This window comes from Haliotis asinina, chromosome 3 (genome assembly GCF_037392515.1).
Source record: "Haliotis asinina isolate JCU_RB_2024 chromosome 3, JCU_Hal_asi_v2, whole genome shotgun sequence".
Taxonomy (NCBI): Eukaryota; Metazoa; Mollusca; class Gastropoda; order Lepetellida; family Haliotidae; genus Haliotis; species Haliotis asinina.
In genome coordinates this window covers 55,912,828-55,929,166 of record NC_090282.1, presented here as the reverse complement: position 1 = coordinate 55,929,166, position 16,339 = coordinate 55,912,828, and the positions used below count along the sequence as shown (strand labels likewise).

The window sequence follows — 16,339 nt, the reverse complement described above, 5'->3', positions numbered from 1 at the left end:
AGGGTCAGTGTGACTTGAGGGAGCAGCCATTTGCTTTTATGTAATCAGCAATATTCAACCATAAACATGGCCAGCAGCACCAAAATGTAACTGGACATTATTTCTTTTGACAATTACATTTAGTTTTATGAATATGTGAAAATGAAATGATCTGGTCATGGCCAGATCTCGGACGTTATGAGACATACACAAGGTATATTCTAAAATAACCTTTCCCAGTGCTTTGCTAAAAATGCCGACACACTTTGAACCAATCATGTAATAGGCACTACGTCCTTGGATGGTGGACTGCATTTAAATGAGTCATATATAATCTCGTGCAACAGTTATGTTATTGTTTTGAGAAAGCAACAGACACGCACACATGACCACATCATGTGCATTTGTGTTGATATGTAATGCTAACCAGTTGAGTTCAATCAGTTTGCAAACAAATGATTACTGATAAATGTAATGTCTAAGATACTCGTGTGCATCTTAGGGTTACAGGGGAATCTGCAAGCTGAACTGTCAGTGGATATATAAGATGTGCAAGTGTATCTGAATGTTAAAGAGGAATATACATTCTGAACTGTCAGTGGATATATAAGACGTGCATGTGTATCTGAGGATGAAAGAGGAACCTGCATGCTGAACTGTCAGTGGATATATAAGATGTGCATGTGTGTCTGAGGATGAAAGAGGAACCTGCATGCTGAACTGTCAGTGGATATATAAGACGTGCATGTGTATCTGAGGATGAAAGAGGAACCTGCATGCTGAACTGTCAGTGGATATATAAGATGTGCATGTGTGTCTGAGGGTTAGCGCTAAGGATTCTATTCCAGAATTAACTGATTGACCGAGGTATATAAAGGAAGCTAGGTATTACCTAGCACTGTATGTAATGATGATAATGTGGATATGCACTGCCTTGCCCATTTTATCAAGTAGGATGACTGTCACTGAATATTACAGCATTGTCTGTATTTGTATAAAACTTTTGAATTTGTACTGTCACTCTATTTTGTACTGCCATAGTTGTATTTTTGTATTGATTTGTATTGAACTGTGAACTTGCGGCACATTTATTGTTTGTGGGTTTCACGGACTGATTCACGCTTAACTTTTCAGTTCCCATTTTAACACCTAATAAAATGAAGGGTTCACAACACCTAATAAAATGAAGGGTTAACAACACCTAATAAAATGAAGGGTTAACAACATCACTATTCTTTACATTTAGTTTTTAGGATTTGTTTTAAATTTACTGAAAATGTACATGTGGATTTACTTCCCGTACCAGTAAACGGGAGTCAGTTCACCGTTACACATATTTACAGCTGGAATTTGTGATAGCGGATGTATCATGGACTGGATGATGTCATTAGTGGATTACCACACTCTACAACCTGCTGTCTTTCGTCGGAGTAGATGCTGCATACTGGGATATATTAAATTCAGACACTATAATGTGAGATTTACAGAGGTGTACAAAATGTCTTGCCACGGGATACGTATATGCACACGCGTGTACTTGACGTGTATATAATCTGTATAGGACTGGTTTGGTTTGGTGTGGTTGTTTAACGCCGCACGCAGCAATATTCTAGCTATATGACGGCGGTCTGTACAGAGTCGAGTCTGGGCCAGACAATCCAGTGATCCACAGCAGAATAGGTACCCTTAGTAGAAATAGCAACATTGTGTCATCTTGTGATGTCTGAGCAGAAATGCCGCAAACAATATAATGCACATGATTGTTGATTGTTGCAGTGTCTTTCATAAGTAAGGAACAGCGACTGCAAGATAGACTCAGCTTGATTTGCGATTAGTGAATCAGTGGACGGCCTGATCTAACAGAATCCTCCGCGAGAATGCTGACTTAAAGATCCAGCAGCAAATCATTGTTATTCAAACAATCTCTCACTTTATGAATACATACATACAACACATACATGTTCAACGTTTTATTTTTATTTCACGCATAGATTGAAACATACATATATCTTTGCAGTTAGGAAACGACAAAAGTATTTGACAATGATAAAGCACGTAGTCCTGAAGATAACAGCGCACATATATTCTAAAACGTAACCAGTTTTGGAAACTGATTGCAGTCTAATAGATAGGGAGAGGGCGACAGTAAGAAAGTACGTTGGTATTGTGTTCAACCCCTTTGTCTTTTTGGACAATAAAATATGTCTGAAACAATATGATATATTTCCAGAAAAAATTCCAGTTGTTTCTATGGTGAGGAAAAAATGTAAATTACACACCAATTGTTTGGGACATGATTGATGTCCTGAACCAAATATGTCGCAGGAAGGAATGAAATTATTTGGCTCCAACTTTCAGAGAATTAACTGACATGAATCTGTAGACATAAACAAACTATCCTGTCTACATCACAACAATCCCTGGTAAACCCCGCTTCCTTTACTCCAAACTTTTTTTTTTCGTCCCCGTATATATATCGTGACTATATATGGTACAACTAAGCATTGAACGTTTATGTGAAATCTGACGATGATGCAGCATATCAGTTCATAATCTGTTTCGTAAATCTGCTTAAATCCAACACAATTATGTAGGAATGTGTAATGTTTTGTGCTGTTTCAATTTGGGACATAACCGTGACAAACATGGTATGGTGCACACTTATACACTTACTAATGTGTCTCTAATGTAATCAGTCACTATTACTGGTAAACGTACAGTAAGGGTCAGTATGCATTTATATTGTACACAAATATATACGACATACAATATTTTTCATCACTGGGCAAACACATTAAAAACAACTGAATAGAATCATGACTGCCACTGCTATTGTGAAGCAGTAGGAAGGAAAGCTTTCCATCCTGTACTGGGTTTTGCTTAACGCCAGGTCAGTTTATCACTGCACTCTAATCATGGTCTAAGCTCATGAAATGATTAAATGAAAAGATCTTGCTGGCGTACTACGAAACCACCATACTGGCCGGTCCCCTCGCATCATTCTGAAAATACATCAAACATGACAACAGTTACTAGACATGAGGAGGCAAACATATCCGATTACTCGTTCAAGAAATCCCGACTACGTTTAAAGTGAAAAAAACACATCAGCCAATTTGTCTTGTACAAATACAAACGTATTTCCTAGTTATTGTCCTTGCTGAACACCTCATTGAGAATAGCATCAATTTAAGACATCATGCACAGCATATGTATATCGGCCTTCAGCAATTTAATCATTTCTAGGAGTTTCTTTCTTGAAATAATTACTAAAAAAGGAAATATGGAATTCATATTGACCAGATAATAATTATTATTTCCACAACACCGAATCGGAATGTGCATGTGTGAGTTATCTGTGTACTTACACTACACGTACCAAATCTTAAGCCTTCAAAACATTACCTATAGCTAGTTTCCTTATGCGAACGGTTGATTGGCTTGTAACTGACTTTTCTTGCATAGACCTGAACATAACTCTGTAGCTAAGGATGGAAAAGAAAACATTTAGAACCCTATATTGTAATGTCAACATCTTTGTGAAAGTTAAAAACAGTTCAAGACGATTTACAGTTACAGTTACAGTGATTTGCATTCTTGTAAACTACGCACGATGTTACTCTGCCATATTCCATCACAAAGCGATGTAGAAATGACAAGGGATGGTATCACCTTTCATTATTTCTCTGAAGCAGACAAGAACCTTCAGGGCGTTTCTTGTAGGCTGAAGTTAATTTTTCACTGTCGGAGGGAGAGTAGTCCTGCCACCCTCTCTGCTTGTCCTCCCTCTGCCAAAGATAGCTGTCAGCCACTCCTTCTGTGTGTTTCCCTGCAAGTTATGTTCAGTATGTCCAGAATGATTCTTTCAACGACAGCGTAGCTGATAATGTTATCGACATGCCTGCTCCATTGAAAGGTAACTATTCCGGGGGCAAGGTAACCCTTCATATTATCTACAACGTACCTGCTCTAATGAAAGGTAACTATTCATGCTATCTACCACACGTACCTGGTCCAGGCTACCAGGTGTACCTGGTCCTGTGTAAGGTGACTGTTCACGGTATCTACCAGGTGTACCTGGTCCCGTGTAACTGTTCACGGGATCTACCAGGTGTACCTTGTCCAGTCAAGGGTAACTGTTCACCGTATCTATCAGGTGTACCTGGTCCCGTGTAAGGTAACTGTTCACGGTATCTACCAGGTGAACCTGGTCCCGTGTAAGGTAACTGTTCACAGTATCTAACAGGTGTACCTGGCCCCGTGGAAGGGAACTGTTCACGGTATCTACCAGGTGTACCTGGTCCCGTGTAACTATTCACGGTATCTACCAGGTGAACCTGGTCCCGTGTAAGGTAACTGTTCACAGTATCTAACAGGTGTACCTGGCCCCGTGAAAGGTAACTATTCACGGTATCTACTAGGTGAACCTGGTCCCGTGTAAGGTAAGTATTCAAGGTATCTGCCACGTGTACCTGGTCCCGTGAAAGGTAACTATTCATGCTATTTACTACACGTACCTGATCCAGTTCTCGACTGCTGTTCATGGTTTGCTAGTTGTACATCATCTGCTTTAGCTGTTGACTCAAGAAGACAAGCGACAGGATCCCTGTGAAGGTGAGAAAGGGCGAATTCGGTTCAGTGTTGCTCTCCAGTGCAAAGTCACCAGCCACCTCCAGATCCAAACTCAAACGCAGAGGCTATTTGCTTATTAACCCAGGTCCTCATTCAATGAGAACATTTTGGAGCGAGTAAACTCAAATTAAGGCGAGCTGGCGTGTTCGACATGTACCTGGTAACTTCTGATATTCATTTATCAAATACATGCTGAACAGAGGGATTAACACGAGTGAAACGTGTCTGAGAACTCACCGAATAGATAAATCAAATTTGTTGGTTTCCCCGAACCTGTATGCATATATATTTCCGTTCTGCCACCGCACCTACGAAGTAAAATAGGTGATGTGAAGAATTGTATTTACATGATGAAACAGATAGGTTGACTGCAGCACTGCATGTATATTATTTCAAACCAAATCAACTCACGTTATTAATAAACGGACTGTGTTTTGGGGACAGAGGCTCACCCTTCAATACACGTATATGATACTGAATAAAACTGGCAGGGGATGACGTTTGTCTTTAATTTGCTTGTGTAGACTAAAACATTGGTTAGATGTATATCAGCAACTGTAACTAAATGGCCGTTCACATAACATGGTGGAATGGTGACACATCCTACCATTACTCTCCCAGCCAGGTTTGCTCTGATGATGACACCTGTACCGCCACGACCGCCATCCTGGTCTCCATACGTCATGTGCCAGTCAGGACCTGGTGTGGACAGTCATTAATATAACAGCTATGTATTGCTATATACTTTAGATGTGTCGTCATATGACTAAGATGCATCGTCATAAAAATCAGCTGTATTATCATATACAGCTCATGTATGTAGTCATATAAACCAGATGTAACTTGATTTAACTCACATAAATCAGACATGTCCTCACATACCTCGATTGTGAGGACATATATATTTTACGCATCGCGGAATAACTGAGAGGTATCTTCATGTGGATATCTTCAAGCCTTATGTGTGGCGTCAAATATGTCAGATACATGGTCATTTCGAGCCTGATCAAGAAAAGGTATGAACACTAGGTAGAAAGTGCTCATAACGAACACACGTATTTGGCTTATGGTCGTCCCATAGTCTCGTTCTCTAACATCATTGGACTGACCTCTCTCTACTTGCAAGCCGACGTCAACGTTTCCGCCGCTGTCCAGAATTCGGGGTTGGTCATGCACCTCAGTGACGTCATAGCACCCATTTTGACCAAATCGGTACACATTGAGATGACCGCTGTCCCAGTACACCCACACGTATTCTGGCAATAAATGAGATGCCGTAGTTAGTACAACGGAAACCATCCGTTTCCAAATGCACCATAATCTTATGTAATGAAATATTATGATAGAATCCTCAATATACATTTGGTAAATACATTGACGGTATTCAAGATTGTCAAGCAGTTGCGATGACCAATAACCGATTGTTACAAATCTGTTTAAACATGTTATAATTCTGGTTTCAATAGAGAGACTTACTGGCGTCCAATCCGTGATTAATGATTGTTCCCGCCCCTTCCGTATCCTGGTTGCCCCACACCCAGTCATGACCGCGTACTACTCGTGCACCCAGAGGAGGGAGACTTGGAGCTTCATATATGTTCGAGAACGAGTATTTAGAACCGTAAGCAATGGCCACTTTGTGTAGATGTTCCTGCACTAGGTCTCTAACGTCCTCCTGAAGACAAGCACCCAATAAAGTAGTTGACATTAATCATGTTGTATCTTCTTCTTATCGGTAACGTAAATGTTATTTAGTCACATAGGGTTGTAAGCTGTTGTACAGGTGAAATGACTTGAGGATGCAACTACGTAATTGGGATACAATATGACGACATGCATTGTGTGATTGGTTGTTGTTTAACACAGCGCTCAATAATATTTCCCCTATATGCTGTCGGTCTGGACCTAACAATTCAGATGTCAATAGCATCGATCTAAGCAACCGGGATACGATAACATGTGTCAACCTGACCACCCTATACCGTTAGTCTACTCTTACGACAAGCATCAACGAGACAACTATTCGTCATGGCTAACACTGATCGATTTCAACTGTGTGTCCGGGGTATGAGGACGGATCGGCTTCCTTGAGCACCCGATCCCGTTAGTCGCCTCATACAACAAACATAGGATCTTGAGGGGCCTGACGACATGTACCAAGCAAGTCAGCGAGCTTGACCATCCGATCCCATTTCTCAGATGTGCATGGGTTACTGATTCCTGATGGTTACATGGTTTACATTTAATGAAACAGATGTATCCTGCATAACGTATGTATGGCGGGAGTTGTGTGAATCTCTTGACTTAGGCCTTACACTGTTTAATGTATATACTACGTTTACGTCTAATTGCTTAGCTTACCATCTCGTCCTGTTTCGTATCTGGCGAAAAAAAGATTGACAGTTGCCTGGACCTCACGTTTTCAAACATGGCAGAGTCCATGCGTCTGTCTCTGATCAGTTCCAAAGAATCTCCAGCAAGTTTCTACAAAGGTAATTCAGAAATGAACACGATCAGCTCGGATGTGTCATTAAGGTGGCAAACGCCAGTAGATGATCAGTTGTAAAAGATTTATGAACATGTCCCCATTTCTACTTACGTGGAGCCGTTGATGTCGGCAGAGCTTCTTGATTGCACTGCCCTCAATCACCATCCCTCCACATAGCCTCCCCATCGACAGCAGGAAACTCTGATTGAACATTTGAACATGGGGACATACCAATCAGAAAATGCAGTGAGCAAGGCAGTGAGTGATTGAGTGTGTTGTAAAACGTGTCCGCTAGCCATGAAACACGTTCAACAATTTCAGATATATGATAACGCTGATCATGGTTTCAGCAGTGGGAAGTCAAAATGTCTTTCATTGAAAGTATTGTCAATTAAACATGTATATTAACAGGTTACAGGCAGGGGATTTTCAGTAACACCGTTTCATCAAATTTGTCAAGTAGGGTATAGGTTCCAGGAAATTTTCCTTGTAATGACATAAAGCAGTACATATATTTAAAGTTTACATTTTTCAACATCTCTGTAAACGATATATACCAAACTGAAATCCTCCATGGTTGATATACCCAACTAGGTTGATATAGCAACTGTTTTCTAAGTTCTAAGTTCAAACGTATGACACCTTAAAGGTATACTGTCACAATGCAACTAAACATGATATAGTTAGTGATATTTATTCAGCCTTCACACATAACTTCGAGAACAATGTACCAACCATGTCAGACCGGCCAACTGGTACCACCACAACTGGGTGGGGCACATAGTCCCCGGGCTGTCTCTGTCTCAACTGGCTGAATGTGTGGGTCAGGACCTCTTTCTCCTAAAACAATGGGATTGACAAGTGAACGTTTTATAATACCAGCAAAGCCATACGGACGTCCAAATCAAGGCAATAGTAATCTGTTAACCTGTTCACTGGTCACATGCCCGTCCTGCGCAGTCTCTGGTAGTGTGCCTGTGGCCAGGCCGTCCGTGATGATGATCAGTCTCGGTGGGAGTTTCAGGCTGCCTCCAATGTTAAGTATTCCTCCTGAAGAATTAATAGTAAAAGATTCCTGCATGACAACTGTGTGAGATACAGATATGACAACACTAACTTATAAATTATTGTGTAGACTAAGGGTTTCCGATTTCCGACAAAGTGTACCCCATCTAAGGTTATACCGGCCATGATGTAGGTGACGGCGTTGTACATACCTCTCTCTGTGCACGTCATCGCCACCAGAATCCCTTCATTCAATGGGGACGGCCCTCCTGGCGTCAGGTCATCTGAGTGGCAAATATACACATACTCCATATAAACAAGAACAAGCTACCTCTATATATACATTCAGGGCAAAGTAAGCAAACACTATCTGAAGTCAGACTGATATATTCTTATTACATACTAACATGAATTATTTGATTAGGCATGATATCATACCTATGGCATCCCTCAAACTGCCGTAGTCATTTGATAGTTGATGTAACACTCGGGCACGACCTCCAAACGTAACCAGGGCGATATTTTCCTCCATTTCGTGTTGTTCCGCAATATCTTCAATGCCTGAACGTACATCAAACAAATCTATGTCTTTATATCACATCAAAATTTGAAATAATATCTAACCTTAACTCATATATATTACACCATTGTATTCAAACTGACAACATCACCACCAAAAACGAATATGTTTATCTGTTCGGCTCTCTGTTATTGGATAGCTGGCATAACAACTCAAATAGGTACTCAGACTGCTTTACCTTAAGCTTCTTTCCCAAACGAAATCCGGACGTGACTCGATATAAGGAGCTGACTATAAATACGTACCGTTGATGAAGTCGTGGAGCATGGTTGTTATTTGCCTGAATGCCTCTCCCCTCACGCTGTCTGATGTGTCAATGCAGATGACGGTGTCCAGGGCTGTGTCTACGCTGGGGACAGTGCTCGAGTCTGTAATTAATTTGTTACTGATTCAAAAACATGCATTGTAATGTCACTCACTCATGCTATACAGATATTCGTTTGCATTTTTGTTCTTCTCTGAATATTAACAGTAAAAAATACCCATAATAATAATAATAATTTAAAAAATCTAATACAGCTCTAGGGCCTGATGGCATTCGAAACCGGTATTGGCAACTGTTTCCCTGTGTCCAAGCACCACTCCTTCACTGTTTCAGTTCTCTTGTGGACACAGGTGATGTTCGTCCATGGTTCTGCAAGGGTATCGCACAATACTTCTTAACAAAAAAAGGAGACTTGACTGATCCCAAAAACTTCCGCCCTATCACGAGTTTGAATACTCAAAACAAACCATTCACAGGTTGTTTGACAAACCTCGTGTCATCTTACTGCTCGTCCAATGACAGAGAGCAGTGGGGGGCTGAAACATACCACCGCACCCTCTCCATGTGCTGGATAGACTACAAAAAAGCATATGACTGAAGTCTCTTCAGTGTGAGCGACTGCTTCATTTGCTCAAGTCTTTAATGAGTTGCTGGTCGACTCAACTTGAGATGTACTCGCAAGGGCAGGTGCAGACTTCGGAATCTATTCCAGTCAGATGGGGAATATTTCAGGGGGGACTCCTTCAAACCTTTGCTTTTTTTGTCTGTCTCTAAATCCTTTGAAATTTCTGCTCAATCGGGAGGAGGGTTACAGATCCCCAACACCTCTTACTCATCTCCTATACATGGATGACACCGAGCTCCTTGCCAAAGGAGAAACCAATTTGAAAGAACACGTTCTCCTTGTTGAGTCGTTCTCTAATGATATTGGCATGACATTTGGACTCGACAAATGTAATACTCTTCATTTGAAACGTGGCAAGGTAACTAATGATGGATCGGTCATGTTACAAGGGGGAGGAGTTATTGAGCATCCTGTTGAAGATCAGGCCTACACCTATCTTGGAATGCGAGACAAGCTCCAGAATGCCCACATTAAAGATAAACTTCGGCCGAGTATAAATCTCGTTTGAAGAAAATCTGGAGCTCAGAGCTAAATGCTCGAAACAAGGTCAAAGCCACCAATACTTTTGCTGTGCCAGTCCTCTCCTATTCCTTTGGAGTAGTTGATTGGACAAAACAAGACACCCAGAGTCTTGACCGCCTGACCAGAAGGATCATGTCTGGTAACACAGCACACCACCCTCGTTCCTCTCTTAATCGTTTATATGCCAATCAATTCTGGAGGTCGGGGTTTGATTAATGAGGAAGCTCTTCATGACAGAATTTTATTGTGTACTTTTGCACATATTTATTTATCGGATGTTCCTCTGGTGATGCACGTCAAGATTCACGATGAAAGGAAGGAATTCCACAGCTATTTTAAGCGTGCCAAGGTTGTTGGACACAATCTGAAATTTGAAGTTGATTTTGTTGACGGCGATGTACTGCTGGATGGTACAGCGATGGGAGTAAACCAGGTGAAGTCCTTCACCAAGTCTGCTCAGAGTCAGTCCTTTGTGGAGAAGCTTTCTGAGAAGCCATTGCATCGTGTTTACATGCAGTGTGTGGAACAGAACAGCAATCCAACCAACTCCTTTGCCTGGATGAAGTCGGCTGGTCTCAAATGTGAATCTGAGGGCTTCCTTTTTGCTGCTCAGGGCCAGTCACTTCCCACTCACAATCGCCAGAATGTTATTCTTAAAGAAAATATCAATATGAAACGTCGTCTTTGCAATGAATTTACAGAGACTGTCCAACACCTTGTCAGTGGATGCCCTTCCTTGGCACAAACAGCTTATCTTAAAAGACATGATGGCATGGCTCGATGCTTTTACTATCGTCTCCGCCATGCCTGTGGCTTTGACTCCGAGGTCCATCCATGGTACGACCCTGAACATGTCCAGGGTGTCCTGGAAAATGATGCTTTTAAACTTCTCTGGAATAGGCCAATATACAGCCTGAGATGAATTCCAGCCAACAAACCTGATCTAGTCCTTTTTGATAAAACCAATGAAATTATTTATATCATTGAATTTTCTGTCCCTTTTGACAGCAATGTGATTGGCAAGATTCAGGAAAAGCATGATAGATATGCGGACCTTGCCTTTGAAATGTCTCGCCTGCATCCCAAGTACACTGTTGTCAGGCTCCCCATTGTTCTTGGTGCCCTTGGTTTGGTACCTCCTGATCACTTGGCGCAGATCAGGAGAGTGCCTGTGTTCTCCACCGGGAGAACAGCCCTTCTGACAATCTGGGTAATGCAGAAGGCTGCAGTGTTGGGGAGCCTCCATATTCTCCGGAAAGTTCTTGGTGGGTTCGACTAGGCAGTGTTTCCCTGGGAGAAGTCCCATTCGCTGTCTGGGCTGCGTGTAGAGGGGGCGAGGGCTCTGAGCTGATGATGAGCTTTACCAACCTGACTGTGCCAGGATCACCCGAACCCTCTCTGCTGCATTTCAATTCTAATCTGTAAAACATAATAATAATGGCGGTTTATAGAATGCAAACTCCCATTCGCTAAGTATATACTTACGACGTTGAATTTCTGTTACGTTTGTCGAAGGACCCATGTGGAGCTGACCCGAAGCTCTACACGCTGTCACAAGTCAAGCTAGCAAAAATAAATTACAGTCGACCTGTTCTGGGCAACAAGTAATGTGTAGGTTTACTAATTATTAGTTCCCGATCATCTGAACTAGAAAAGTTCCTTGATGTCTCCTTCTCAGAACCGTAAGGGAAATAGTTTCTACAACATAACGGTACCTGCACACTGAGCTTCCGCCACACTCTCCCACAGTCGGCACCTGTCCGCGCTGTCCTGCCCGCCAACCATGCTCTCCAGCAGTGTCTGCATCAGCTGCTCTCCGTTCGGTTCCTCGCAGAGTCTGGTCTTGGTCAGCATCACTTGTCTGAACACAATAACTTAGTCAGTATTTGCATGTTTCTCATCTTAGATCACATAATACTAAAACAACACCATTTGTAGATGTTTCTAGGCACTAGGCTATCACAGTGAACTGCTACTATATATAGTGCCATTCATTACTATCATATCAAATGTTCTGACATTCTATAGACAGTACCTATAATAAAAAAAACCCACTTGCCCATTTGCGCTATACGAGTCTTGCTTCCGGCGATCCCGTCTGCTGATGTCAAAGTTCAGTTCATCCGTCTGTAGATCAGAATACACGTCTCTCTCATTCAAGGGTTCTTCATTTACCAGTCCACTGAATCCAAAGGCATCCACGTCCCCAGAGTGGCTGGTCGTCATCCTTCCACCTTGTCTGTGGGGTCGAGTGAGGGGTACAGCTCTTTGCTGTGTCGTGGAATAATTCCCATGAATTGGACACTTTTGCGTTGTGTATCTTGCATTCTCGTAAGGATCTATTCCTGACTGGAAATCGTTGTACACATTGTCTGTGTACATGGTTGTTTGCCCTCGTTTCACAGTAGATCGGCCATTATGTTGCGAAGCTTGTGGGTATTTCCCAATTAGATAGTACGTCGAACGACTGTTCGTGCTGTTGTAAACAGTCGGCATGCGTTTTGAGTCTCTAAATCTCATTTCTTGTTCTGTTCTTGGAGGAGACAAACTTCTAAGTTCATTGCCATCAATTTCCTTGATGATAGGTCCTTTGCGAAGTTGGTAGTGATATTCGGAATACTCTTCCCCTGACTCTTCGTCAACCTCTTCGTCATCATTCGTACTCAATTCATCTTCTTCACGGACCATGTCCTGTTCTTCATCTGTCTCCTTTACGTTCGACTCTTCTTCTTCTGAATCGTCTCTCATTTGATGTCGGTTGACTTCTTCCTCCAGTTCCTCTCCACTTTGCACTTCTTCCTTTTCCTGCTCCATTAATTCTGTTTGGTTATTACTCTCATTCTGCGGTCCTACAGAGTCGACTTTTGGGGGCTCTGTTTCCAAAGAAAACTGCATCAAATCTGGTTCATCAAGAATATTCTTTGCAAGTTGGGGTTCCGCTCTTCGTCGAAATTCCTCTTGTTCACCTTTCTGTGATAAAACATCTGATATTTGTAACAGTGCGGCTTTGATTTCCTCGTTTTGTCCTTTTTGTTCACAGAACTGGGACTCCATAAATTGTCGCTGATCAGCAAGTTCGCATTCCACGGTCTTAAACCTCACCTCAACTGATGATGTAACTTTGTTATCCACTTCTGTTGTGTCATCGTACAAAGTGGAAAGACTTGACCTGCAAGTAGAAGCAAATACAACCACTTGTAAGTGTCACTTTAGAAACTAGATATTCATGCGTTCTGATACGTATACAAAATGTTTTGAAAGGGACATTATGATAATGGCCATATCAACTATGTTGAATCAACTGAATTTAGGCTTGGTATAATCAACTAAGTTCCGCTAGAAACCACTGGTTGTCGTAAGAACGACTAAAAGAATCGGATGATCAAGCCCCCTGGCTTGGTTGACAGTTGGTATCCAAACTGCGTAGATCAATGATCATGCTGTTGATCACTGGATTGGTTGATCCAGTTTCGATTATATACAAACCGCCGCCATAAAACTGTAACATTGCTGAAGCGGCGTAAAATTAAGTTCACTCACCTATTCACTCACTCAAGCCAGGTATGTAGACCTGGGATTTTGTGCTTTGTCCTATGCTTGGGTACCCACATGCCTGGGCTTATACTCACATGCTTGCATAGTGGTTTTCGTCCGTCTGGCTGCTGTTGTCAGTCTGAAGGGCCCATGAACTTCCTTCACTACCTTGCTCCTGTCCAAAACAACCACAGGTGTGTCTCTGGGGCAACACTACTTTAGACCTTCTCTTAATGTTTATCTTCAACTGCATCTGGTGCTTGACGACTGTGCACTGCGTTATGAGTTCTTTCACAAAGCCATGCAACCTGGTTTTATCTGAAGTTAACCTACTGATGCCGGAATCAAGGCCGTGTTTAAATGTCAGAACCATTGGCGGGTACTGAACCGCTACCAGTTTCACGTTGTACGTTGTGAACATTTTTGTAATGAAGTTCTCCAAGACAGTATGATTAGTGGAAATTCCTATGGCGTAATCGGTGTTGAGAACAGCTGAGGAACTACCAGTTGGTACCTGCGAGAGTGTGAGAGCTGACATGTCTACGTCAGGGCTTCCCGTCTCGTCCCAGTGAATACGAAGAAGAACGCCAAAATCTGAAATGGAAATTATGTATGACGCGTAGTCCGTACTAGAGTGACTTTTCAGATATTCCACAGTGAAACCACACTGTAAAGTCCGTGCAGCAAGGAGAGGTGCATGATTTGATGGTATGGTACTGCTGAGGATGTTATCTACCAGCAAACCTTAGCGTCGGTAACTAATTGCAGATACCTTTAATAAATTTAATTTAATTAATATAGAGCTATTCGAGACATCTTCAAGTCAATACAATGTATCTTCAATTCAATTCAAGAATGTCGTGATTTCATTGAAGATACCTTTTAATACATTAGATATCAGTATTTATTTGCAAATGTGAAAAATGCCGCTATATGTCAACGCATTGGTTCATTGAATTCGAACTGGCAGGGTAACATCAAACCTTTGACGCCCCGTTGTTCTTTGAGAGCTTCAAGCAGATCGTTGTTGACGCAGACATCAAGCAGACACAGTCTGCGAGGGTCATCCGACGGGTCAGGAGGGTCAGTGTATCGGAAGAACAGTCTAGGGTGACTTCGCCGACGCATTTCCATTATGTATCACGGTTCCAGTTCACTGCACGTCTAGTAATTAACAATATGCGAAAAATACAGGGTAAATCAATTATTTTTAATTTTTTTACTTGGTCCTAAATTTTAGATTCCATTGGTATCACAAACACAATTTGCTTTCATTGTTTAATAAACGGTGGAAGTGGAAGTAGAAGACACTCGACAATGAGACAGTATTCACAATTAGACAATACCGACGTGGAATATTTTCTGGTGGAATAACTGCTAGAAGCGGCATAAAACTTCTTTTAACAGTTTTATATACTAGTATTTTCAGCCACGCAGTGCTCGTAAACACGTCGAATTAAGCAGTACTTGCACTTTGTCCTTTCCACACACTGGGTGAAGTGGGTAGACATGAAAATCAATAGCTGTAGCCACAATGACCGCGTCAAAAGTAGATAACTTTGTGAGGATGATTCCAATGTCGCTTCTCCAGACAGTTTGCAGATTAGCATCTTCGATATTGATATGATGTACGGTATCTTCTGACTTGCTTATCTCGCACACGGTAATAGTGGGCATACAACTTAAGGCCTACACACATAATCTGCTTTATCTGAAACATGGCTAATTATAACCCCATATAGCCACAAGACTGTTCACAAAATGTCAACATGATGCAAACACATTCTTTATAGGAGAAATTGTGACCGAGACCATATATTTGACAACTGAAAACAGAGCGACCGACACAAACCAAATGTGTTTCCTGGCTCGAGAACAGGACACAACAAGACCGAAAGTAGAACGCATAATCACTTAACTGCAATATATTCGCGTGCGAATACGCCATTAGAAATCACATCCTGATTTACCAATTCGTGCATGTAGAAAAGAATGAATTTACCTTGGTTAACGTTCAGCGTTGTAAACGATAGAAAGCTATAGAAGATTGTTTCATTACCAATGAAGTAGTCTGTAAACACGACGTTTGAAGTTGGATTTTCCATTAAATGTATTTTTAGAACTGTGTTGTGCGCTATTTAAAGCTGGACCTTCACCTTGCACCTGCACGTGACGTAAACAGCTGGAACAGTGCCAGCTTCCTGGTAAGGCTTGAATTCTCGGAAAGATTGCAATTAACATGAAAAGACGGTTACATGTAATGAGATAACGAAACTAAACAAAGAAGTTCCAAAGGGCTGTGTCGTGTTTACATCAAATCAGATCGACTACTGTACACATGCACAGGTCATCAATACTACTTGATAATCGTCCCTACTCCTTGAACTACCATAGCATACTACCAACAGGCTGAGTTTACACAGGACACAGTAGTAGTAATCATTCATATTATACATTTATGTTAATGTGGATCGAATCGTAAACCAACTAAGCGCCATTACAGAAATGACTAACCCTACTGTACAGCATTCATATTTCACTGAGACGTCAGTGGCACTGAAATGCATTGCACTGATCGGAACTGACTTTGCTTGTAATATCCTGCAGCAAATGGGTACCCGGAAGGATGAGATGACTGTTGGCTCCAGATTTGTTAAAATCGAGTGCATACTGATTCATAGGCCGAGGTAATGTTGGGACTAAAGCATA

At 41.6% G+C, this 16,339-nt stretch overlaps 2 protein-coding genes across 4 annotated transcripts in view; one reads left to right on the top strand and one right to left on the bottom strand.

Annotated features, from left to right (window-relative positions):
• LOC137278200 (uncharacterized) overlaps positions 1-16,339 on the top strand; it is a 250,335-nt gene that overhangs the window by 136,099 nt on the left and 97,897 nt on the right. The gene's annotated exons all lie outside the window — the stretch shown is intronic.
• LOC137278193 (uncharacterized) lies at positions 1,939-15,736 on the bottom strand. Of its 3 annotated transcripts, none has more exons than XM_067810391.1 (20): positions 15,633-15,736; positions 14,614-14,794; positions 13,726-14,224; positions 12,156-13,265; positions 11,812-11,957; positions 8,930-9,052; positions 8,543-8,665; positions 8,317-8,388; positions 8,028-8,149; positions 7,835-7,939; positions 7,211-7,300; positions 6,973-7,095; positions 6,088-6,286; positions 5,721-5,867; positions 5,219-5,310; positions 4,849-4,919; positions 4,497-4,585; positions 3,652-3,808; positions 3,385-3,464; positions 1,939-2,981 (listed from the first exon to the last, which is right to left on the bottom strand). In XM_067810391.1, the coding sequence occupies exons 2-20, from the start codon at positions 14,762-14,764 to the stop codon at positions 2,977-2,979; spliced, it is 3,504 nt and encodes a 1,167-aa protein (XP_067666492.1). In that variant the 5' UTR covers positions 14,765-14,794; positions 15,633-15,736; the 3' UTR covers positions 1,939-2,976. The 3 variants fall into 3 exon arrangements, with proteins under 3 accessions (XP_067666492.1, XP_067666493.1, XP_067666494.1); XM_067810392.1 differs by having other exon boundaries at positions 15,690-15,736; XM_067810393.1 differs by lacking the exon at positions 15,633-15,736 and adding an exon at positions 15,483-15,529.